Genomic DNA, 24273 nt, shown 5'->3' on the forward strand with positions numbered 1-24273 from the left:
TTACATTTACTACCCACCTTAAAAAAAAGAAAGTTTTGGTTGGGCACTTTGGTGGGATGTGTGAAGTATTTTTCACAGAATGAAGAAATGTATTTTAGGTCCTAAGAGGAAATACAAAACCTATTTCAGAAATGGGCTCTAGAGGAGTGAGAGAGGTGGAACTGGAAAACCTGGAATGATGCGTGGGGAGAAGAAGGGCTCCAGTCAGGGACACCCAATCTCTCTGCTTCCCCAGCAGCAGGCAGTTTCCACCTCTCCACTCCAATTTACTGCACTGAAACTTTCTTCTAGAAGGAAAGGAAGAATGGTTGAAATCTGCGTATTGGCTCTCCCACATCTGAGCATTAGGACAAAATCGTAAGGTGGTGCCAGCATTTTCACTCGTCTCATATTGGCTTGTCTCAGTTAACTCATCTGTAAAATGGGGATGATGACTGTGAGCCCCACGCGGGACAACCTGATCACCTTGTATCCCCCCAGCGCTTAGAACAGTGCTTTGCACATAGTAAGCACTTAACAAATGCCATTATTATTATTATTATTATTGTCTCCTGATCCCTCTACCTGAAGGAGCACAGAACTCGGGAGAGAAATTAAGCAGCCCATAAATATCCAAATGCTAACCACTTTCATTATGCTTAAAAAACAAGTAATTTTACCCATGTTTAATACTCCTCATTTCCTAAGGGAATAGTATGTTCCAATTCACGGAAAAGCTAAATTATTTCTGAGTGGAGGGTCAGAAAACAAATTTTCAGTCATCTTAATTTTCCTAGCACTTGTTTGTATTCACCAAGAAGACTGCTGGGAGACAACCCTAAGTGCTATTTCATGGACATTTAGGCTAGTTGTGAACAGTGGTGTTGTTTTTTCTCATCCATTAGTGCAGCATCACACCCATGTTTTACACCCCAGAACCCTAACATTTCACACCCATATTCCACCAGTAGTTAAGAATCATTCTAGGAATTTCGAGGTATAGGGTCTTTAAAATATCTTCCTAGTCTATTAAATCATTGCAAACCACCTATACTACTTTGTGTACCAATGATTAAAATTGTTAGATGTTGGGTCCCTATGGAACATTTGGGAAACCTAGCTCTGAACTGAATTACATTATGGGGTAATTTACATTAACCTTTGTGGGACTTTGTGAAATTGAATTATGTGTATGATTTCTTGCAGACGGCCATTGAGAAACTGACCCACGATTACTTAAATCTGTTTCACTTTCCACCACTAATTAAGGTAAGTCAAGTTCTTTCTAAAGGTGTGTTGCTTTTATTGACTCAAGACGTTTATGAAAAAACCTTGAACATTTTACACCTGCCACCTACACACCTGAATTTTCCAGGTCCCGGTGGCAATTGTTTGAAGTCAAATTAAATACTATGAAAAAGTAATCTCAGTCAAACAAAAGCCCTTTTTAAAAAACTTCTAAGGTGTTTGGTAATGAACCTCCTCTGCCATCCGAAGGTTGAAACATTAACACTGTTCAAGATAAGGCAAACTCTCTACCTTGAGAAAATAGAATACAGGTATTGTCATGAGTCGGATAGGGATTTCTGCCCTCCTAAATCCCCAACCTAGGAATTTATACTGAAAAACTCTGCAGTGAGCCCGGGGTTCAGTATTTTAACTTCTAAATACATACTTCTGTCATTGTTTAGTAGTAAGCGCATTTAATAGTATTAAGAATTTGCTCTTGTATTTGTCATCATCATCGGTAACTATTGAGCACTTACTGTGTGCACAGCACTGTATTAAGCGCTTGGGAGAATCCAATACAGAGTTGTTAGATATGGTCCCAACCCACAGTGAGCTTACAGTCTAGAGGGGGAGACAGAAAATATAAATAAATACTAATATCTAATTTATAGATATGTATGTAAATGCTGTGGGGATGAGGGGTGGGATGAATTCCAAAAGCCCAAAGGACACAGAACCACATGCATAGATGATGAAAATGGGAGAGAGAGCTGGGAAAATGACGGTTTAACTTGGGAAAGCCTCTTGGATGAGATGTGGCCTTAATAAGGCTTTGAACATGGGGAGAGTTGTGGTCTGGCATATATGGAGGGGGAGGGAGTTCCAGGCCAGGCGAGGACATGGAAAAGGGATCGGCGACGAGATGATAGACGAGATCGGTTATGAGGATCTTTTCAAGCTACCACATAATTCAATAACATCTACTCGGAATTAACTTAAGGTCCTCTAAAGCATCTCTGACCAAGCTGTTTTTCTAGTGAGTGTGCAATACTTTCTGGGAAGCTATACCAAGAGAAAGAGATGCTTCGAATGTTCATCTTCTAATTTAAGACCAACTCAAGATCCATGCGTTCTCAAAGACTTGAAAATTGTTCACTTCCCTTGCCCTCTAGTAGTTGAAGACAAGCTTATCCCATGGACAAAAGTTACCGTAAGGTGAAAGAAAAACAGTTGGAAGACGCTACGTGGTGTTTTTGCCTTATGGGTAGTAAAGCAAAACCAGTGACGGAGAATGACTTGTGGAACTTGCATTTTTGTGTCAGGACTCAGCAGGAGGACCTGAAGAAAATGAGGAAAAAGTCGTGAACCTGGAGCTTGTTTTTGGCTTTCATTTGAAACCAGGCACCAGCCCCCAGGTAAATCAAATCTGAACTGATCTCATGGCCTTGGTTATGTTGGTAGTTTGTAGTAGTTTCTAACTGGTAAAGTTGATGAATTGATTGAGAAAATAGCAGGTTTGGTGGTGCTGCATGTAAATGACCCCATCCAGAAAGGGAACATTGGGTTTTTACAGTCATTTGGCCTAGTCACCCAAAACTACATATGCACTTCACTGCCAAGGATATGCCCAGGTTGCGCACAGCAGTGGGGTGTTCATACCACTTTTTAGGGGGAGCACAATGAGAAGCTGTAGCAACTCACTGACCGGGGCCGAACTGATAACAGAACCCAGATCTGCGGTCAGACCCAAGCCTTGTTGATTAGACTGTACTTATTTCGGATTGCCTCTATCACCAGACACCTCGTGATATCTGGAATAAATAAATGTAGGAAGCTCACTTTGGATTTAAGATGCTAGTTAATTACTGAATTCACTGATGACTGAACTCCTGGTGTCATTTTCTCTCACATCAGATGGCTGCCGTCTAAAATGGTCAATCTGGTCACATTTGCCTAGGGTGCTTATTGACTGAAATTGATAAAAATGTGTTTCACTGGGTTCTGAATGTCTCCACTGGTGCAACTCTGTGATTGGCAGCTCACTGCCCTGTGAAACGGAGAGTCTCCATGTTCTTGGAACACTACAAGAGTACATGTCACTAAAGTTACATGGCTTTTCATGGTGTGGCACTATACTCAGCACTATAGGGTACTTTACTGATGATGCTTGTATTTCAATTTTTCTTTTACAGCGTGCTTTTTTTTTTTTCTAAAAAAAGAAAGTGTCAGCTGAAACTTGAACCAGGACTTAAATGTTCACTCTACTCCTAATTTGATAACTTGACTACTTTTAATGTGTGAAACTGAAAAACTATTCTGGTGGATACCAGAGGTGGCAGATGATTCTGGAGCCAGATAAAGAGGTCAATTTATTTAACAACTGTAAGGGGAGTTGAGAAAGCACCTTTCTGCCAAAGGACTTGAGGCTCAACACAAACGTTACCTTCACTTATGAAAGCACCTTTGTGTGCCCAAGGAATCGAGTACCATTCTCTACTCGTAAAGGAACCTGACACCGAGAGGCCAAGCACTTGCAGGAAAGACCCAGATGCAGTGCTCTGCATTTTCCCTGGCTTCACTGCACTTCATCGTGGCCTGTAAGTGAAAAGTGATCTGTGAAGAAGGCAAGAAAAGGGATTTCCTTAGAAAAGGAAGTTGAGATGTTGGAACAACTACCAGCATGGCCCTATGAAGATGCACTTTGGTGTAGAAGTCCACTGTGAGAATCACTAAGTGAGCCAATCCGGAGTGACTGAAGCTATAGACCTCCCCTCTAACTCCATTGGAACTATAAGTGTTTGGTTTTATACCAACCTAGTTGTGCCCCGAATGGGGTCCATAACCCCAGGTGCAGATGAAGGAAAACTACTCCATTCCGCTTTGTGATATCAAATCACATTAAGGTTCCTTATCATTTGTGACATCTAGGGCTTCCATATTTTGAATAAGAGCACTTTGCCTATGTTCAAAACTATACCACTGAAGTTCAGATCTTTTGAATGTGAATGGAGTTGGGGGGGTGGGGGTCTCTCCAAATCTGGATAATTACATTTTCTAGATAATTGGAAAGGATATAAGATGGAAGAGTTTTTACCCTGAAGGACATTTCCTCCAACTGTTCATCTCCTTTCCTGTTTTTAGCCCCATTTTTCAATGGGCAAATACAGCAGTACAGAGACATAATTACATGGCAACACCAAAGAGAAATTTAGGTTTCTTGGCTCTGCACTATAGAACTGCATACCCTGTCAGATCTTCAGATCATCTCTGTACTGACTACTACACTTTGATCAGCTGAGAGAAGGAGCAAACCACCAGACCCATGTTAGATGAGATCAAAGAGCAAGCAATGCATCAACAACTTGTAGATCCTCACAACTTGACAAAAGACAGATGTTTACCAAACCCGGCATTGTAGAACACAGAAGCATGCCTTGTCAAGCAACTGGGCACCTAGGCTAGAGAATAACCGAGGACTATGCGGTTTGAAACCAAATTAAAGACCTCTGTGTATACAGATAACCATAGCCATTGCCAAAGCACCCCTGAAGAGGACTGATAGCTCCATCCTCACCACAGACCCGGATTTTTTAAAAGGGAGCAATAAGACATTAAAGATACCTGACACACAGCTTTTGCGCCAACACTTAATGAAGACACCGTGGCAGTCAGATCCAAGAAGGTCCTTGATTTGAAGTGGACTTACTGAGATCCACAAGCAGGAAGAGCTATGTTCTGTTCAACGAGCTAACATATGTAACAAAGAAGAGATGCCACAGGATGCCTAAGATGCTGTCTTAAAACATCTTCAAGAAGAAAGGGGAAGAGAGTTGTCTGTGGCTAGATCCACACCGGCGGCCTCCCGGAGCAACTTTTGAAGAATACTGTTAACGGTGGGAGGATTTTCCCCAATGGCTAAGAATCAGGACCAATAAGGTAAAAAAACAAAAAAAGTGCCCATTGGATGCAGTGCCGTCTGTTAAGCACAAGCCTCTCTTACTGGAGGCAGACATAAATATATTTAATAATACAAATATTAGTATATGCTTGTAGAAACAAATATTTACCAATAGCAAATAGTTATAAACACAAGTGTAGGAGAAGGGTTAAAATATACGCTAGGATGGCTGCTTAGCTAATGTGAGTTGGGAATTAGTAAGGACTTATGGGGGGAGTTCCAGGTTTGCCTTCATAGGCTGAGTTGAAAGTAGCTTTTTAGAAAAGCATTAGTCCATACAGGTCAGACCGATGTCCCGTTTAGCCAAGGATTTTCTTCCTACAATGACCCAACGGATGTTTACAGGAGCAGTGGGATAGTTGCCATTCGTGACATCCAATCTTAAGATTAAAGCTGTACCAACATCCCTTTCACTTCTTCCCTTCTGTTGTCCCATTATGGGCTTCTTCTTAGATTTGTCCAAACATACCAATATTTTTGGCCTCCCTGGCATTCAGTAGTAGTGAATTCTAAATGCCAACCACCTACTATCTGAAAAAGCTTTTCCTCCTTTTGTTCTCTTCAACCTACTCACTTCAAGCTGAATAAGAGCCTCCTATATGGGTGTTGGGGAAAAACAATAACACTGGGCTTGTCCTGTCCTTACCTTTGTGATTCTGCAAACTTCAGTTAGGTTCTACAGCCCTCATCTTTCCAGACTCAGCAGTCCTAATATTTTCATCCTTCCTCTAATGGAAGGTGCTCCAACATCCTGATCATCTCGGTTGCATCTTCTCTTTAAAGATATTAATTTGGGTCCCGGACCTACATGAAACAAGTCTAACACTAAGCCCCACTCTGATGTAGGCGGTCCCTGGGCCCTACAGGCAAACAGGAAAGAAGGGTACAGCACCAGTTCCACATCTACGCCCATTCCCAAGCGTTTAGTACAGCGCTGTGCATACAGTAAGCACTAAGTACATACCATTGATTGATACTACACTGTGGCTTGGCAGTCTTCAAGACCTGAAAGACTCCACCGTCGCTCTTCCACCAGAACTTTCACTTGCCTGACCTCATGATGTGTTTACTTGCAACAAAGGCCACCTCACCTCTAAGTGAAAGAATTATTGGAGTACTTTTTTTAAGTAGCTAGTGTTTTCCTTTGTAGTCAAAGGGACACCAATAAATCCAAAGACAGCAAATACATATTGTTGGCTGCTTATTGGTTCTGTTTCATTAACCCTTCTGAATGACGACCTGCCTGTGTCAGCAAAGTAAAATCCATCACTTATTCATCCTCTACAAAAGTAATTATTACTGGTCAATAACCCTCTCCATTTTTTTCCCCCTCTTGGCTAGAGTTCCCAGTACTCTACCAGTCTCGACTGTGGGAGGGAGAGTCAAACAGAGGCATACCCACTTCATTATTAGGTGGGGCAGTGGCTAGCGAGTGGAAGGCAATCTGCTATAAGTCAAAACTCACCCTGTGCTTGGCAGCAGCGGCATGGGAGAGAGTCGAGGGTTTACTGCACGGAAGGAGGCAATAGTCAACTACTTCTGTATTTTTACCACGAAAACTATGGATACACCAACCAAAATGATTGCAGACGGAGGCAGGGCATTCTAGGAGAGGTGGCCATGGGGTCGCTATGGGTCGAAGGAGACTCGATGGCATAAGACAAGAACTTTGAAACTACATCCCTTCCTTTCTTGATTTTATAGACAAAGTTCAGGATTATGGGGCCATCAGGGTCCTGCACCAACGTCATTGGCCGCATCACCCTGCTTGAAGAGGAACAGCCATCTTTCTGGAGGGCTCTTCATCATTCTTTTCCAAATGTTCACTGTTTCTTTGAGAACGGAGAGCCCTCAGAAATACTTGGATCAGTGATCACAGACTGCACCCTATTCCCCCTACCAGTTGTCTTGCAATTTGTGCCACTGGGCCCGGGAGCACCAGATAAGAGTGTGTGGATGGCTCAGGGCAAGCCATCCCCACTACCTCCAAAATCAGCTCAGGCAAATGCTCTGCTGGTGGCAGGACATACCTTTCTTCTCTTAACCATTGCCACCTGTGCCATGCTCAACCGTATGGCAGGCGTCCAGAAAAGGTGTACTCCACTACTTTCGTGAAAACAGTCTGTGAGTGTACAAAAGGTGCCCAGGGATACAATTTCATCATCAATGCCATCAATCACCTTCAGACTGATATTCATCGCAGGAATATCTCCACATTGCATTTAATAACTTTGTGTAATATGGCCAAAGAGCTCAACTCTCCAATCCACCACCCTATTTTCTGGCTCACACCGTTCGGCTCCGACAAGGAATTATCTGGCTAATCGCTCCAATGTGAACTAGCCTAAAGATGATTGCCCCAGAGTAAGCCTCAGTTTTGCTGGGTGCCCACTGGGGCGGTTATCTATCGATTGCTCTAGTGTGGCCACAACAACCCTCCATTTCCAGTAGTTGGAGACCAGTGGGCCATTGTTCCCTTGTAAGCCGAGCGCCAAACGTGGCTTGGCATCAGTGAGTTGCCCTGGAGGATGGGCTGGTTCAGGGTGCTAAAGGGCACTGGGCCTGAAGCCTAAGGAAGACCCAAGTTGTACACGACACATCACTGTTAGCAAAACTCCAAGGGCTGGCAGTCTGTACTCTGGCCCAGACACTGATGCTCGGGTTCGAAATGATCCAAAATTTAAGCTCGAAATGGAAATGTTTTCTAGATGAAAACCTTCCTTCCAGTCTTGGATACTAAAAAGGCTCTCTAAACATGGCAGGTGATCTCAGAACCATTTTATGTAGTCAAGTGTGTAATGCAGCCTTGGACAGTCCATTTCCCTTGATTTCTTTCCCTTGATTTTAACAACATCTCTAAAGTCCCCTCTTTGTACACAACCGAAATTTTAAAAAGCAATATACCAACCTTATCTATCCTGGTGTCTAGTTGGCACCAATCTGCCCTGACCTTAGACATGAGCTATTGTTAAGGGTATAACGCATTTACATATTTTGCAATAAAACATCAGTTATTTGCATTACTGTGTCAAGTTTTATTTGATTCTTTCACCTAAAAATGACTCATTTTCCTTTCTTGTATTTTAAAAACCAACTACTCTAAGCTTGTTTGAGAATAATCAAAAATTGCCCATTTAGCTAGAAGTCATTTTCTTTTCAAAAGGCAAATGTTATTTAATCTTTCAGCTGTTCATTGTGCCATCATAAATACTTTCTTTTCAGCACAGTTGTGGGGACTGAAATGAGCCCACTAATTGCCTCCCATTTCGACTGACATGTGGTGGTTTAGTGGAAAGAGAACACAGCAGGGAGAAGGAAATAGGAGGCTGAGAAAATGAGAGCTAATTATTTTCACTGCCTCATGTCAGGCTCTGTGTCAGCCTTGTTTTTACAAACTGGAAGGTTTAGCACTAAATAAAACAAACTGGCGTCATGTTTTTATATACTGGCAGTGTCATGGAAGCAGCTGCACATCTCAAAGACAATATAATGCCTGCATTCGCATGGACACCATCTGACAGGCACTGTGAGCCACTACTAATGAGGATATCACAGTGGTGCCAAGTGAAAGGTGCTGAATTATGTATGATTCTTCATCAGTACAGCAATAGTCCTGTACATCATTATGAGACATTGTTTTGCTGAAGAGATTAAAACATTCTGAGTTCCAGACCCTGCAACCTATACACGCTAAAAGAGGTTATTAATGGAATTTTTAGGGAGAGTTTCTTGTGGATTTCTTTTTGGTTAAGAAAAATCTCATGGGACAAAGCAGTGGTGGGTCATGACATGGTACGTATAAAGAAGAGAGGCAAATTAACTATACTTGTATTATCTTCCTTTTAAACCCAGCATAATAAAATATAGTGTCGCGGGGTAATACATAATGATAAATAACAACCCAGGTGCTATCACTGGATGCGCAGGACTTAGGCCTTGAAAACAGCGGGCTTCCGCAGCTGAGCTAGATAATAGCTAAGAATGTAAAGAACCTTTGGGGGCTCCAATCATCAACACGTTACTACTTTTAATACCAGCATGACCAACATTTGTTCATATTTGTTTCATCTTGCCTTACCTCTTACATTTCCAACTATCCAGTGCTCTACAAAGACGCTGCTTCCACTCTCTCCCCTTGGACTTAAAAAGTTCCCGGCACCCTCTGAAGTGAATACTGTGTCCTAAATATAGGACTGAGGGGCTTCTCGAGACATAGGTTTGGGCTTCTGGTATCCTAACGCATACATCAAAATCCTCATCTTTCCTGTTATGTAAAAATAGTATGAAAATATTTTAGCCCCAAATTGTGGAGAAAGGTGTTCACTACAGTCACTCTATTTTTCTTTATAAGCTAGAGGCCTCTCCAAAGTGTTTCCTACACTGCCAGAGTTGCCTGTGTCCCTGGCTTTTCTCTCGAGTTCAGGTTGACTTCATTTGAACAGTGGAGTCTAGCAGCTTATTAACTACCAGGTGCTCCAAAAATGTCTGGGGTTATGAGAATTTACTGTTAATCTCCCTTCTACTCTTTTCTTATTTGGGACCTAGTTTTATGCTGTCAAGCTTTAGATCCTGATTGAGAAAGCCTATTGGACAACACGACGAATTGGCTTAAGGCTTCAAACAGTTTCAGGGCACTTAGAGCTGTGAATAAACTCTACTCTAAGAGGCATCTCCACGTGAGTTTCCATTCCTCTTGAAGAACTCCCTTAATTCAGAAAGATGTTCAGATAAGCTCAGTTCTCACTCTCCCTAAGACCTACTTAGGCTGTGCCTACATTCCTACATTCTCTCTTTTTGTTTTCAAAACATACAGGACCCGTCTTATAGCCGAAGCAACCGCCGCCGAGTGCTAGTGCTGGACTCTAGTTCTAAGCCCCGGCAGGCGGTTGCTTGATAGCCGCTTGATCTCTGCTACCCATATTAGCTAAATATTTTTCAGGATTCCTGTGGACCTGTCCATCTCACAGAAAACTTTAGAGGCTCCATCAGTCAGGAGGTTCTGTCACTTTGAAGCCTTCACCACTGAAGGCACAGTCCCAGTGGACAGAACCGAGCCTAAGAAAACAGGTCTTCCAATTCCCAGAGCAGTGATTTTCCACCGGACCAACAGCAGGGGAATTTAGCTGGTTAAGACCAAGGCTTGACCATTAATCCCGACCAGAGACTCCTGCACTTTACCTGGCTATGTCAGCAAGAATCTGGGAATTTTTTCAAATATTAGGCACTCAGAAAGAAATTTAGGGTGCAGAAAAGATCCAAAAGTCTGGAAGGGATTTGCATCCAGATGCAACCTAATCCAGTTCTGTGAAATCAGAAATGATGGATAGAGAGACATGCTTGTGAGGAGGAGATCTGCAGCAGCCCATGCTCTCCTACCCCCAGATGTAAGGCTTCCTTCTGACCAAAAGTCATGTAGCTTCTGTTCTCCCCTCATGCTTGCGTCCGTACACATATCCACTTGTATGGCGGAGACATTCCTTCTGGATGAAGATCTTTTTTATGAAACCAAAAGCTCCGCTAGTAGAGAGGGATTTTGCAATTAATTTCCTAACTGGAGAGTTTTCCAAAGGTGATTATACATAGAGCTACATCAGTGCATCATCATTTGTTCAGCACCGATAATGTGCTGATACTTTCACCTGTAGAAACCTTTCTTCACACTTCAGTGTGTTGTACCTCCTCTGCCCACCTGCTTCCATGTTGCACTTTGGGCCTCGGGCAGGGGAAAAATGCAGAATTGAAGGAGACAAGGGTGTGAAAGTGACCCTGCGCAAAGCACTATCGTTACAATCAATTCCTTAGAACAGATTCTTGGTCCTGAATTCTTAGAACCGAGGCTCATCCACCCTCCTGGGAGGAGGATTCCAATACTGTATGCACAGCACTGGCTAGGCACTTGGAAATATACACCAAAAGTAAAAGATACAGTACCTGTCCACAGGAATATACTATATAAATGGGGGAGGCAAGCAGGCACAAATTGCCAAAAGTATGATCGGTCCAAGAGCATAAACATAAATGATAAAAACCAAAAGTACGTAATTAATAAATAAACTGATATGTGTGAGAGTGTTAAAGTGGCTGAAAGGGTGACTTGATGAGGAAGCTGAGGATTAGTCAAGGTTGAGAGTAAGTAAAGTTGATGACTGTATTTCAATGAATGCTGTATATTCTTTTTTCCTCCTCCAGTTATCTACATTTGAATGAGATGGATAATACCCACTTTGGTTCAGCTCTTCCTTAATTACAGTTTTATTGCTTCCCTGGATGTCTTTTTTATGGTTCATGTAAAACAAAAGTGGGTATGGAATATGTCTTCCAACTCTAGTATATTGTACTCTTTCGGATGCTTAGAACAGTGCTCTGCACACAGTAAATGCTCAATAAATATCCCATACTGATTGATTTCACTTTCAGAAAAGGGGCAAAAGAATGGCAGAAACTAGAAGAGGCCCTTTCATTCATCTTGCTCAACCTCAACAAAAGGAGGAAATACTTCCTGGGAGTTAAAATAGAAAGATATTCACATAGATACTGGAATAAGCCCATTACCTGACCTTCTTCTGACTGTGTCAGACAGACTACATTACCTCCTCTAGGTCTGAGAGCATGTATACTAATGCTATTGTACATTCCCAAGTGCTTAGTGCACTGAAAAGAGTACAAAATTGAGAATTCGATTTCTTGAGGGTGAGGGAGGAACCCATTCTTGTTATATTGATCATCATTACTCCCTATTACCAATCAGTCATGTTTATTGAGCGCTTACTATGTGCAGAGAGACTATACTAAGGGCTTGGGAGAATACAACATAACAGAGTTGGTAGATATGTTCCCTGCCCACAAGGAAGTCTACCGACAAGATCCTAGCTCTGGAAATTACTACGCAAATTTTGCCGCCCAGGAAATCTGATCGAGGTTATAAGACTACTTTAGGCAAAATGGGTAACCAAGTCAGAGATGAGAGTGCCCTGTCTGATCCATTCTCCAATCACCAGTGGGGTCAAGCAGAGGTGTGAAGGAGCACCAGTCCTTTTCAACTTATTCTATGCCACCATGCTGGAAAGATGCAACCAGAAACCTGTATGCTGCAGTTGGAATCCGCTTCAGCACCTCTGGGAAATTTCCTATTCGACAAACGCTGTGCATCATCTAAAGTCCCAGAAACAACCAATCAAGAATTATTTCCTACAGATGTCTGCACCATAGAGGCCCAAACCCAAGACAACGTGCAAATGATCATGAACCATTTCACCGAATCAGCCAAACACTACGGGTTGATGAGAAGTCTAAAGGAAGATGAAGCAGAGTATCACCCTGTACTAGGGAATCCATGCGCAAAACCCAAAAATTTACACTGGCAACACAGAGCTATACACTTTCACAGAAGTCTGTTCCCTGTGCAGCCCAGTGACGAAGGGCACAGTGACAGACAAGTAGAAAAGAGAATTAAGAATGCCAGCACACACTTCGGGAGACCGTCAGAGTGGCAGCTGGCTGAAATCAGGCTTGAAACCAAACTATGGAGTGGGAGAATTGCTCAACCTTCCCTATGGCTGTGAGACCTGAACAACACAAATGCACCACATCTGGCTCCTTGGGTAGCCCAACAGGATCATTTATGTGCTTCCTCAAAATAAAATGGCAGGACAGACTCATAAGCAGTGAAACTCTGAAACACATTCAGTCTCCCAACATCAAAGCTACGATTACAACACAGCTATACTGTGAGGAGAAAAAACAACGGTCAGATACCCAGACAATTCCTGTATGAATTACTGAGGCTTGGGAAACCGAAAGCTTGGGCAAAGGACATGGTAAAACAAAGTTTCAGATAAGTGACAGTTGGTTCCCACTTATGAACACAAAGTGGCCAGGATTGTGGAGTCTCCACACACTCTCATAGGGGAATTTCACTGTCAGTTCTTGGAATGCAAATAACTACACACACACACACACACACACACCCCACTTTATTCAGAATACTTTATTAAATCATTGAGGCTCTAAAAAAGTTTCACACCTCTAAATTCTATGCTCTGGCCTTTAATTCCAGGACTGTAAGTGGAAAATGTATATGGAGATGGATGGGGATGAAATTGCAATAACATACATAAAAGATGTAACATTCAACACTAACCTACCCGATGCAGAAATTTTAAAGATGACAAAGGTAGGTTTCTATTTACAGTATTAAAAGCTTTTTATGAATTCACAAATATCAAAGACATTACAATAACCCAGCATGTGCTTTCGTGATTGTTGAAGCTCACGTAAACTCAAATTCAAGCTGACTGTTGAAAGGCACATTTTATTGAGTAGATTGCCTTTACAATGGTTTTTGTTAAAATTCCACATTATGCTGTGTGAATGATAAAGCAACACTAGAGGCATCATTAATAATTTTTTCCTTCCTGGCTTTTCTGTCTTGATATGTTATTTACTTCATCTAGATAAAAAAAAGAAATGCAAATGATAAAAGCCTTAAACTTGAACTTTGTTTACTGTGTGTTCCTAAACTTTGAAAATCTTGTAAGGAGTAGACAGAGCCTTTTTTAAATAGAGGGCCCCCCAAAAATGATTCCTCTTTCCCTGTGGGCCAGGGAAGGTCTTCATAAGGAGGCAGAGACCTTTAGGATGTCTTAGCTGAACCACAGAACATTCATTTGAGCCCAGTTTAAGCATTCAGAGATTTTGGAAATATTTCTCTTTTAATAAAACATCGGGCCATATCTTTCAAATCACCTAAATGAGTGCTAGGATAAATGCAGAGATATGGGCAAATATTTTTTTTTATCAGATTGACGCTGGAATTGGAAACTTGGAACCGTTGTTTCAAAAGCCCAGCAGACAGTAGTACTTAGCCATCATGTTAATTAAAATATCCTTAAGAGGAAAAGTGTTTTTTGACTACAGTAAATTATCGAGAACCTCCTAATAACAAAAGCTGCCTCAGATCTGCATATTTTGTATAAATGATGAACACTGGGAGATTCATCAGAGAAATGCCCTGACATTACATGTTAAAACTGTTTGCATATACTAAAAGATGATCTTTATGGTAAGCACTTTTCCTTCAGAAAAAACAGAAATTAATGCACTTCATTTACTATATGAATATGCATAAAAATACCTGAGGAGCTAAACCCTTCTTACTTACATGTCCATGAAAGATTTGCCTATATAATAGGAAGTTTGCCAATGTAATTGTATATGCTTTTAAATATGAGTATGGCATTAAGACAAATTACTGAAAACTGAATCATGATAAATAAGCACATATGCTCACATACAATCAACCCACCGGGAATCATCCATACTACCTCGTGGAACATTCACTGCCACCACATTCCTAGTCTTAGTCCTAATCAAAAGTTTTCCCACAACTTTTTGTGTCAGTTTTCTGCTATCCTTGGTAGGTAGCAAGAAATTTCCACAGAAAATCTATAAAGCTGATGGTAGTTACTGTATATTTTATTAAAGTTCCTCTTAGAAAGTGCTACTTCTAAAGTATCTAGACAGATAAGCTCTCCACTATGCAGCTTACTTCTGTGACAAAATATAAGTAGTCCAAGCAGAGTCCAAGAAGTAAGATTAAAGTGAGTGACAGATGGCCACAAACAATAGCTAAGAGGAACACTTTAATTTTTGAACATATTCAGTGGAGTTAAAAGACAAGGAAAAGGAAAAGATCTAAAAGCTGCTGACTGTTTTTCAGCCCCCGTTTGTGATGGAGAAGTGGATTGTGGGGATAGCGCAAAATCAGACTGTAGAGTGCATTGTAACATATGAGGTAAGTGTTGGGGGGAAAGGGGAAAAAATCATTTAAGCAAAGGTGTTTGGAGCACAGGGAATTAGAGAATCAGTGAAGTTGAGAAGGGAACGCCGCACTGAGAAAAGTGGGCCTTGAGCTGCAGTTTAAAGGAAGGGAGCAGTGTAACTTGGTGGTGGTTTGGAAAGAGGCTGCTGCATGTATTTGTGATTATTTGGGCAAAGGCTTGGAGGTGGGACAGGAGAGAGCAAGTGTGGAAGCCAGCAAGGAGGGCCAGTGTGGCAGAAACCCAAGAAATAAGCCAGAGCCTGGCAGCGACTGAGAACAGATTAGCTGGTGAAAAACTCGGAAGCAAATGACTCCTAGTTCACATTTGATTTGTTACAAGTAGGGGGTTGTGAGCTGCAGAACAACATGGTAGAAGTGGAGAATGTAAAAATACTACTTCAAAAGAGAAGAAAAAAAGTGTCCAAGCCCTATTTAGCCTCCGAACTGAAAGCAGTGTTAACATGGAGTCACGGCCCACCCCCCAATCAATCAATCAATCCTATTTATTGAGCGCCTACTGTGTGCAGAGTACACACAGTCCTTCCCCCGCCCCCAATAATAATAATGATGGCATTTATTAAGCTCTGACTAGGTGCAAAGCACTGTTCTAAGCGCTGGGGAGGTTACAAGGTGATCAGGTTGTCCCACGGTGGGGTTCAAAGTCTTAACCCCCATTTTACAGATGAGGGAACTGAGGCCCAGTGAAGTGACTTGCCCAAAGTCCCACAGCTGACAATTGGCGGAGCCGGGATTTGAACCCATGACCTGTACATATGTTTGTACATATTTCTTACTCTATTTATTTATTTAACTTGTACATATCTATTCTATTTATTTTATTTTGTTAGTATGTTTGGTTTTGTTCTCCGTCTCCCCCTTTTAGACTGTGAGCCCACTGTTGGGTAGGGACTGTCTCTATATGTTGCCAACTTGGACTTCCCAAGCGCTTAGTACAGTGCTCTGCACACAGTAAGCGCTCAATAAATACGATTGATTGATTGATTAGCCGAGGGAGGGTCCTTGAACTTCACTGCTGCTCTCCCCACTAAGGGCAACCTGCAGGATGTCACTGATTCATGAACATCTCCCCCTCAGAAAACCCCTACCTTGAATGTGAGTATTCCCTGACTAACCTCTCCGCTCCTCACCCTATTGTCTGAGTTGCCTGTGTACTTTGATCCCCTAAGCAATTTGATCCTAACCCCACAACCCAACACTTATGCATATATCCTTATACTCTGTTGCTTCCCTATGTGAAGCAGCGTGGCTTGGTGGAAAGAGCCCGGGCTTTGGAGTCAGAGGTCATGGATTCAAATCCCGGCTCCGTCAGCTGTGTGACTCTGGGCAAGTCACTTAACTTCTCTGTGCCTCAGTTACCTCATCTGTAAAATGGAGATGAAGACTGTGAGCCCCCCCCATGGGACAACCTCATCCCCTTGTAACCTCCCCAGCACTTAGAACAGTGCTTTGCACATAGTAAGCGCTTAACAGATACTATCATTATTATTATCATCTGTACTTTCAATCAATCATATTTACTGAGTGCTTACTGTGAGCAGAGCATTGTACTAAGAGCTTGGGAGGGTACAATACAAGAGAGTTGGTCAACACATTCGCTGCCAACAATGAGCTTGCAGTCTGTGTGTCCGTCCGTCGTCGTCCCCCAACCCCGCCGCCCCACCTGCCATAAGCTCACTGAGGTCAGAGATCATGTCTACCAACTGCACTGTATTCTCCCAAATGCTTAGTATACTGTTCTGCACACAGTAAGTCTTCGGTATTGAAGAAGCTGACATATCTAAAATGAAAAACAAAAAAAAACCGAATCAGAAGTGTCTGAGTACTTACTCGGTGCAGAGCACTGTACTAAGCATTTGGGAAAGTACAACGTAAGCATTGGTAGACACGAACCCCACCCACAAGGAGCTTAGAATCTACCAGGGGAGGCAAACATTAAAGTAAATTGCAAATAAGGCACGTAAGTATTGTGGGGTTGGGGTATCAAAATGGTATCAAAAATTCATCATCAATCGTATTTATTGAGCGCTTACTATGTGCAGAGCACTGTACTAAGCGCTTGGGAAGTACAAATTGGCAACATATACAGACAGTCCCTACCCAACAGTGGGCTCACAGTCTAAAAGGGGGAGACAGAGAACAAGACCAAACATACTAACAAAATAAAATAAATAGAATAGATATGTACAAATAAAATAAATAAATAGAGTAATAAATATGTACAAACATATATACAGGTGCTGTGGGGAAGGGAAGGAGGTAAGATGGGGGGGATGGAGAGGGGAACGAGGGGGAGAGGAAGGAAGGGGCTCAGTCTGGGAAGGCCTCCAAAATACCATTCATTCATTGACTGAAAAAATTACCCAGTATACAGTATATAGTTAAACAGTGTACCTCCATCTCGTCTATCTCACCGTCAACTTCTCGCCTATATCCTACTTCTGGCCTGGAACTCTCTTCCCTCCTCATATCAGACAACTGCTCTCCCCCACTTCAAAGCCATACTGAAGGCACATCTCCTCCAGGAAGCCTTCCCTGATTGAGGCCTCCTTACCTCTTCTCCCTCTCCCTTCTGCACCACTTATACTTGCTCCCTCATTCATCCTCTCTCCCTTACCCACAGCACGTATGTATATATCAGAAGTTGGACAAGTCACAACTTCTCTGTGCCTCAGTTCCCTCATCTGTAAACTGGGGATTGAGACTGTGAGCCCCCCGTGGGACAACCTGATCACCTTGTAACCTCCCCAGCGCTTGGAACTGTGCACTTAATAAATGCCATCATTGTTATTATATATCTGTAATTTATCTAATTATTTATTTATATTAATATCTGTCTCCCCCTCTAGACTGTGAGCTCGTTGTGGGCAGGGAATGTGTTTGATGTTACATTGTACTCTCCCAAGTGCTTAGAACAGTGCGTTGCACACAGTAAGCACTCAAATAAAATTATTAATAATAACAATAATAATGTATTTTGTCTATATCCCCTTTTTATAACTCTCTTATTTGGCTGTCTCTTGAACAGAGTGATGTTCGATGTCCAAAAAGTAGTAAACACATCCATGCAATCAAATGGAGCAGGATGAAACCTGAGGATGAAGTGAAAGCCGTACAACTTTCGATTCAGACTTCACTCCCCGACTCTGAGACCAACCCTAGAAGCAGATCCAACTCAAGTAAGTTATTCTTCCACTGAAGGACTGTGGCTTTTCATAAAAACAAAGGTTTCAACCTGAAATTTACCAATAAAATTAACCGTTGCCCACTGCAGAAATACGCATATTGAGAAGGATACACCTTTGACATTTTAAACCCTAGCATAGGAGTAATATTTATGGAGCTGAGGCCGTGAAATCAAAATAAACGTTACATGAAGCAAAACATTAAATTGGAGGTAGGCCATTAAAATGAAATTTCACAGGATATATTTAGGGAGCTACAGGAAAGAGGTAGGATTTACATGATCATACGTCTGGTTTTATGTGCATTATAGGTCTGCTGCTTCTCTTCATATCCAACAATTACTTTCCCCACTCTTCTAAGCCTTATTGAAGCCACATCTCTTCCAAAAGGCCTTCCCTGACTATACCCTCTTTTCCTTTTCTTCAACTCCCTTCTGTGTCACCCTGACTTGTTCCCTTTACTCAGCCCCCGCCCAGACCCACAGCACTTACATACATATCTGTAGCATCTATTAATATTAATGTTGGTCTCCCTTCTAGACTGTAAGCTCACTGTAGGCAGGGATTGTGTCTGTTATACTGTACTCTCCCAAGTGCTTAGTATAGTGCTCTGCACGCAGTAAGCACTCAACAAATATGACTGACTGCAGTTAGTCTATTTATTACTGTATCTTACTTGTACATATCTATTCTATTTATTTTATTTTGTTAATATATTTGGTTTTGTTCTCTGTCTCCCCCTTCTAGACTGTGAGCCCGCTGTTGGGTAGGGACTGTCTCTATGTGTTGCCGACTTGTACTTCCCAAGCGCTTAGTACAGTGCTCTGCACACAATAAGCACTCAATAAATACGATTGATTGATTGATTGATTGAAAGAACACAGCTCTGAGGATCAGGAGACCTGGATTCTACACCTGCAAGTAGGGAACTGCCATTAATGGTATGGTTTCTGACCAAAGAACCAGCTCAGGCATTCTGGATAAGACCAGCAGGAAATCAATCATACAACTGTATTTATTTTGCCAACTTGCACTTCCCAAGCACTTAGTACAGTGCTCTGCACACAGTAAGTGCTCAATAAATACAATTGAATGAACGAATGGATTTAGCACTAACTGTGCATAACACTATACTAAGCTCTTGGGAGGGTACAATATAATAGAGGTATTAATATTAATAATATTTGTTAAGTGCTTACTATGTGCCAAGCACTGTTCTAAGCACTGGGGCAGATACAAGGTAATCAGGTTGCCCCACGTGTGGCTCACAGTCTTAATCCCCATTTTACAGATGAGGGAACTGAGGCCAAGAGAAGTTAAGTGACTTGCCCAAGGTCACACAGCAGACAAATGGCAGAGCTGGGATTAGAACCAACGACCAGGACTTTTAACTCTAACCTAACAAGGAATCCTTAGGCCCCTGATCACCCTGGTCCTTTCTATACCTTTTTCAGGCCTCCTTTTTTTTTTAATGTTTTTGTTAAGCACTTATTTTGTGCCAAGCACTGCACTAAGCGCTAGGGCTTAGTTAATCAGGTTGGACACAGTCCATGTCCCACATGGGGCTCACAGTCTTAATCCCCCTTTTAAAGATGAGGTAAGTGAGGCACAGAGAAGTTAAGTGACTTGCCCAAGGCCACAAAGCAGACAAGGGACAGAGCTGGGATTAGAACCCAGGTCCTTTTGACTGTATATATGTATGTACATATTTATTACTCTATTTTACTTGTACTTATCTATTGTATTTATTTTATTTTGTTAATATGTTTAGTTTTGTTCTCTGTCTCCCCCTTCTAGACTGTGAGCCCACTGTTGGGTAGGGACTGTCTCTATATGTTGCCAACTTGTACTTCCCAAGCGCTTAGTACAGTGCTCTGCACACAGTAAGCGCTCAATAAATACGATTGATTGATTGATTGATTGACTGTCTCTATATGTTGCCAACTTGTACTTCCCAAGCGCTTAGGACAGTGCTCTGCACACAGTAAGCGCTCAATAAATACGGATTGATTGATTGATTCCAGGCCTGTGCTCAATCCACTAGGCCATGCTGCTTCTCTAATATGACCTCCCTAAATTACAGTAACTAGAACTGCACACGATATTTCAAGTGTGGGTGTATGATTTTAAATATTGGCAAAAATAAAGGTTTTTTTTATTTTCTAGCTCCTTCCTAAACAATCAGTGGTATTTATTGAGCACTGCCTGTTTTGCAAGGGCATTATACTAAGAGCTTAGGAGACTGCAACAGAGTTGGTAGACAGGTTCCCTGCGCACAATAAGTTGCAGTCTAGAGGAATGATACCCAATATTTTATCCTTTCTGCTGCTGCAGCATATTGAACTGATGATCTCGGTGAATCCAAGCTACCTCTCCTGGGTCAGCCTGACAACTCAAAGCTCATCAAATGGCATAAGGAGACCAGAGATTTATCAGGCAATTTGGGACTGGCTAAAGTGGCCCTGCAGAGCAACAACACAAAAATCCATAAAAGGCTGTTAAGAAAGACAAATTCTTTGATCTTACACCAAGAGACTCATTTACCTAGCCTATTTCTAGTGGTACAGATAGAATTCACCATTATGCCAAAGAGAATGATTATTCTTACATGGACCTAAAATTGTATTTTATCACCAAAATGTCAATTGCTCTTATTCTCTGGAGGCAGTTTTCACTGAAGTTTTTTTTTTTAATCATTATTATTATTATTAGGACTACCTATGGATTTAATACAGTTATTCAGAATTTTACTGAGCAGTGTGAAATGACACACAATTTTCAAGTTTCTGAGATAAAGTAATTCATATTTTCTCCATGAGGCAGGCATATCAATCCATCCTGAAAATAGGCTTATCACAGCCTCTTCTCTCAGGATATGCACAAAAAGCAGCTATAGTTTCTACTTTTTTCAACTCTAGAGTAACTTTACTTGGATTTGTACCCTTTATTCACCCACCATCAGTCCCATAGCACTTATGTACACATCCATAATTTACTATCTGTCTCCTCTCTAGACTGTAAACTCTTTATGGGTTTAAACATAAATAAACCCTGTTATATTTTACTAAGTGCTTAGTACACAGTGCTGCGCACAGGAAGTGCTCAATAAATATTGCTGATTGATTGATTTATGTCACTCAGAAACCAACCAATGATGATGATGAACATCCCATCAAACCCACTCATAAGAATCACAAAGTTAAAATTTAAAGTTGCACAATGACAAAATAGAGGAAAAAAATCCATTTTCTCCTAAAGAATCGATATAAAACTGTTTCACTTGTACAATGGAGAGTACTCTTGAGTGTTTGATTTTGCCTTACGCTGTCCTTTTTCAGTAACAATGATCAAACAAGATGCAGAAAATTCTTTTGTCCTAATGCAGCTTGTTACCACTACTCAGTTTTAGTTTTTCTTCCATTACTATAGTGACCAATGCTTGTTTTTCTTCTCTTCTTTTGCATCATGTGCTGACAAAATATGCAAATTATATTTGCCCTATGATGTACTCCAATCTGGCCCTGTTTAAATCAGCATCCACCTGCTTAATTATCTACAACCTTAAAAAAACCCCAAAAAACTCACTTCCTCTGTCAGGAGAGTCCTTCCCTTGAGGTTGGATTTCCAGAAATACATGAATAATAAGCATTTCCCAACCTAGTTCTTGTTCTTTGAAAATTGCAGCCAGGTTGCTGCACCCAGGAGTGGGATAAAAAAAATGTTTTGCACTTTCACCTGAACTGGAAGCCGTTCTGAAGAAGTGTGCCAGCATGGTTTCCAAAGGTAGCTTCTGGCCAACAGCTCCTTGCTCTGGAGCAAAGAAAATCCGGCAAGAATAGACAGAGCGATCGCCAGGAACATCTTATGGCAGCCTATCAAGGCCGTCAGGGTGAATCTACTGAAGGTATCGTCAGCTTCCGCAGCATTTACTGAGTGCCAACTAGGGAAAAAGCACTGTTCACAAGTCCCCTGGAAGCAAACCAAAGATAGCTTACCTCCAAGACATCACCACAGGGATGTCCTGCCAGCAATTTAACCTGGACATTTCTAAAACTGAACTCCTTATCTTGCTTTCTAAAACCATGCCTCCTCAATTTTCCACCTCTAATTTGTGGGATTTTTTTCTGGACAATGGACAATTTCAATAAATGATATTCCATGAGCACTTCCTATGTGCACAGCACTGTACTAAGCACTTGAGAAAGTACAACAGACTTGGTAGATACATTCCCTGCCCACCAGGAACTGACAGTCTAGAAGCGGGGACAGCCATTAAATTATGAATATGTATATAGGGAGTAAGGTGAATATCAAGTGCTTAAAGGGTACAGATGCAAATGTGTCAGTCACAGTCACTGAGTGCTTATTGTGTGCAGAACACTGTACTAAGCGCTTGGGAGCGTGCAACATATGGAGTTGGAAGGTAGAAACATTCCCAGCCCCAAAGAAGCTTACAGTCTAGAGGAGGGAGATAGACATTAAAATAATCTAAGGGTATACACATAAATGCTGTGGGGCTGAGGGTGGTGAGGTGAATAAAGGGTGCAAGGGTGATGCACATGGGAGAGCGAGTAGGGGAAAGGAGGGCTCAGTCAGGGAAGGTCTCTTGGAGGAGATGTGATTTTAATAAGTCTTTGAAGATGGGGAGAGTGGTGGTCTGTCCAGAGGGAGGATGTGGACAGGGGGTCGGCCGGAAGATAAGTGAGATCAAGGTACAAGTGAGTACGCTGGAGAAGCGAAGAATGGGAGCTGGACCCTAGTAGGAAATCAGCAAGGTAAGCAATGTAATGGTCAGCAGTTTGTTTGATGCAGAGGTGGATGGGCAACTATCGGAGGTTTTTGAATGAATGCCATTTTTCCACAATTCTAAAATAGGTGTGGATTATGGCTGTCCTAAAAAGTAGCAACGTGGCATCTCAGCAGTACAAACAATAAATCTGTTTCATTTCCATCATAGGTGCTGACTGTCAGTGGCTCAATACTCTGAGGATGCGGCAAATTGCAACAAACCCGTCTTTCCAGCGTTCTCACAGCAGTCCTATCACCGGGACACACTTCTTGCCATACCTTCATAACCAAACTTCCTACGCTTCTGCTGTAAGACGGACACAGTCGCAGGTGAAATACCAACAGATCACACCTATAAATCATTCCAGGAGTTCGTCTCCCACCCAGTACGCCATGGCAAGAAACTTCTCTTCGCTACATCTGAGTTCCAAGGATAATAGCAATACTAGTGCTAATTCTGACTGTCCCTCAGACAGGGGTAGGTATTTGGGTAGAAGCAAGAATAAACACTGTCGAGGCAGGGGATCTCTCAATTCTTCTCCCAAAGAAAGGTACAGTAGAACAAGCCATCATTCCACTCCTTCATCGGAACGGTACTCTGGAAAATTCTACAGGACTTCCCGAGCAGCTCTCAGTCCACCTTCATCGCAGAACTCTAGAAAAAGTTCACCAAACTCCCAACCTCCCAGGGCAATACCGGGGATGCCTCTACAAACTGAAAATGAGTCTAAAGCTACCGAAGATGAGAACAAAGCTAATGATGGTGGGTGGATAAAGGTGGAATACCGAAAAAAACCTCACAGGTCAGATCCTGCCAAGGTCAATAAAGGCACAGCTACAGGAACGCCTAGTGGGCGAAGAGCCTTTTGATGCAAGAAAAACAGCCATCTAAGCTGAGCTACTTGTAGAGGATTTTGCTAATATTGTTCATCCAGATTGACTTTTATTTAAAAAGCTTGGCAGTATGTTTGCTGAGATGGGTGAAAAACTAAGAGCAATTGATGGCCAAATTACAAATTAAACTTTGCTCTCATTTCCCTACACGGCCACTCTAACAGATGGTTAACTGACTGATATTGAGGAAATTTATCATCCCATTTTTTTTCCCCTGAATTGCCAGATATCTCCCAAAGAAAAAAGTTAATCTTACTTTGAAAATATATTTTTTCTGTTATGTTAATGAAGCAACTGTATGTTTTTGTTTCATTTATGTCTGACTGATTTGACTCACTGTCATTAAGCAATAAATGCAGTGCTGGTCAGCGCTGTTGATTGTGATCTATACCGATTCACCA

General features: G+C 41.8%; 1 protein-coding gene across 3 annotated transcripts in view; it reads left to right on the forward strand.

Moving 5' to 3' along the window:
* Positions 1–24105, forward strand: part of MAP3K20 (mitogen-activated protein kinase kinase kinase 20) — a 134400-nt gene extending 110295 nt beyond the window's left edge. For all 3 annotated transcript variants that reach the window (XM_038750978.1, XM_038750977.1, XM_038750976.1), the window contains exons 15-20: positions 1186–1248; positions 2532–2624; positions 13224–13340; positions 14886–14960; positions 18034–18184; positions 23148–24105. In XM_038750978.1, the coding sequence (XP_038606906.1) occupies positions 1186–1248; positions 2532–2624; positions 13224–13340; positions 14886–14960; positions 18034–18184; positions 23148–23848 (1200 nt within the window). In that variant the 3' untranslated portion in view covers positions 23849–24105. The remainder of the gene's footprint in view (positions 1–1185; positions 1249–2531; positions 2625–13223; positions 13341–14885; positions 14961–18033; positions 18185–23147) is intronic.
* The last annotated feature ends 168 nt before the right edge of the window (positions 24106–24273 follow it).

Source organism: Tachyglossus aculeatus, chromosome 9, assembly GCF_015852505.1.
Source record: "Tachyglossus aculeatus isolate mTacAcu1 chromosome 9, mTacAcu1.pri, whole genome shotgun sequence".
In the NCBI taxonomy this organism is placed as follows: Eukaryota; Metazoa; Chordata; class Mammalia; order Monotremata; family Tachyglossidae; genus Tachyglossus; species Tachyglossus aculeatus.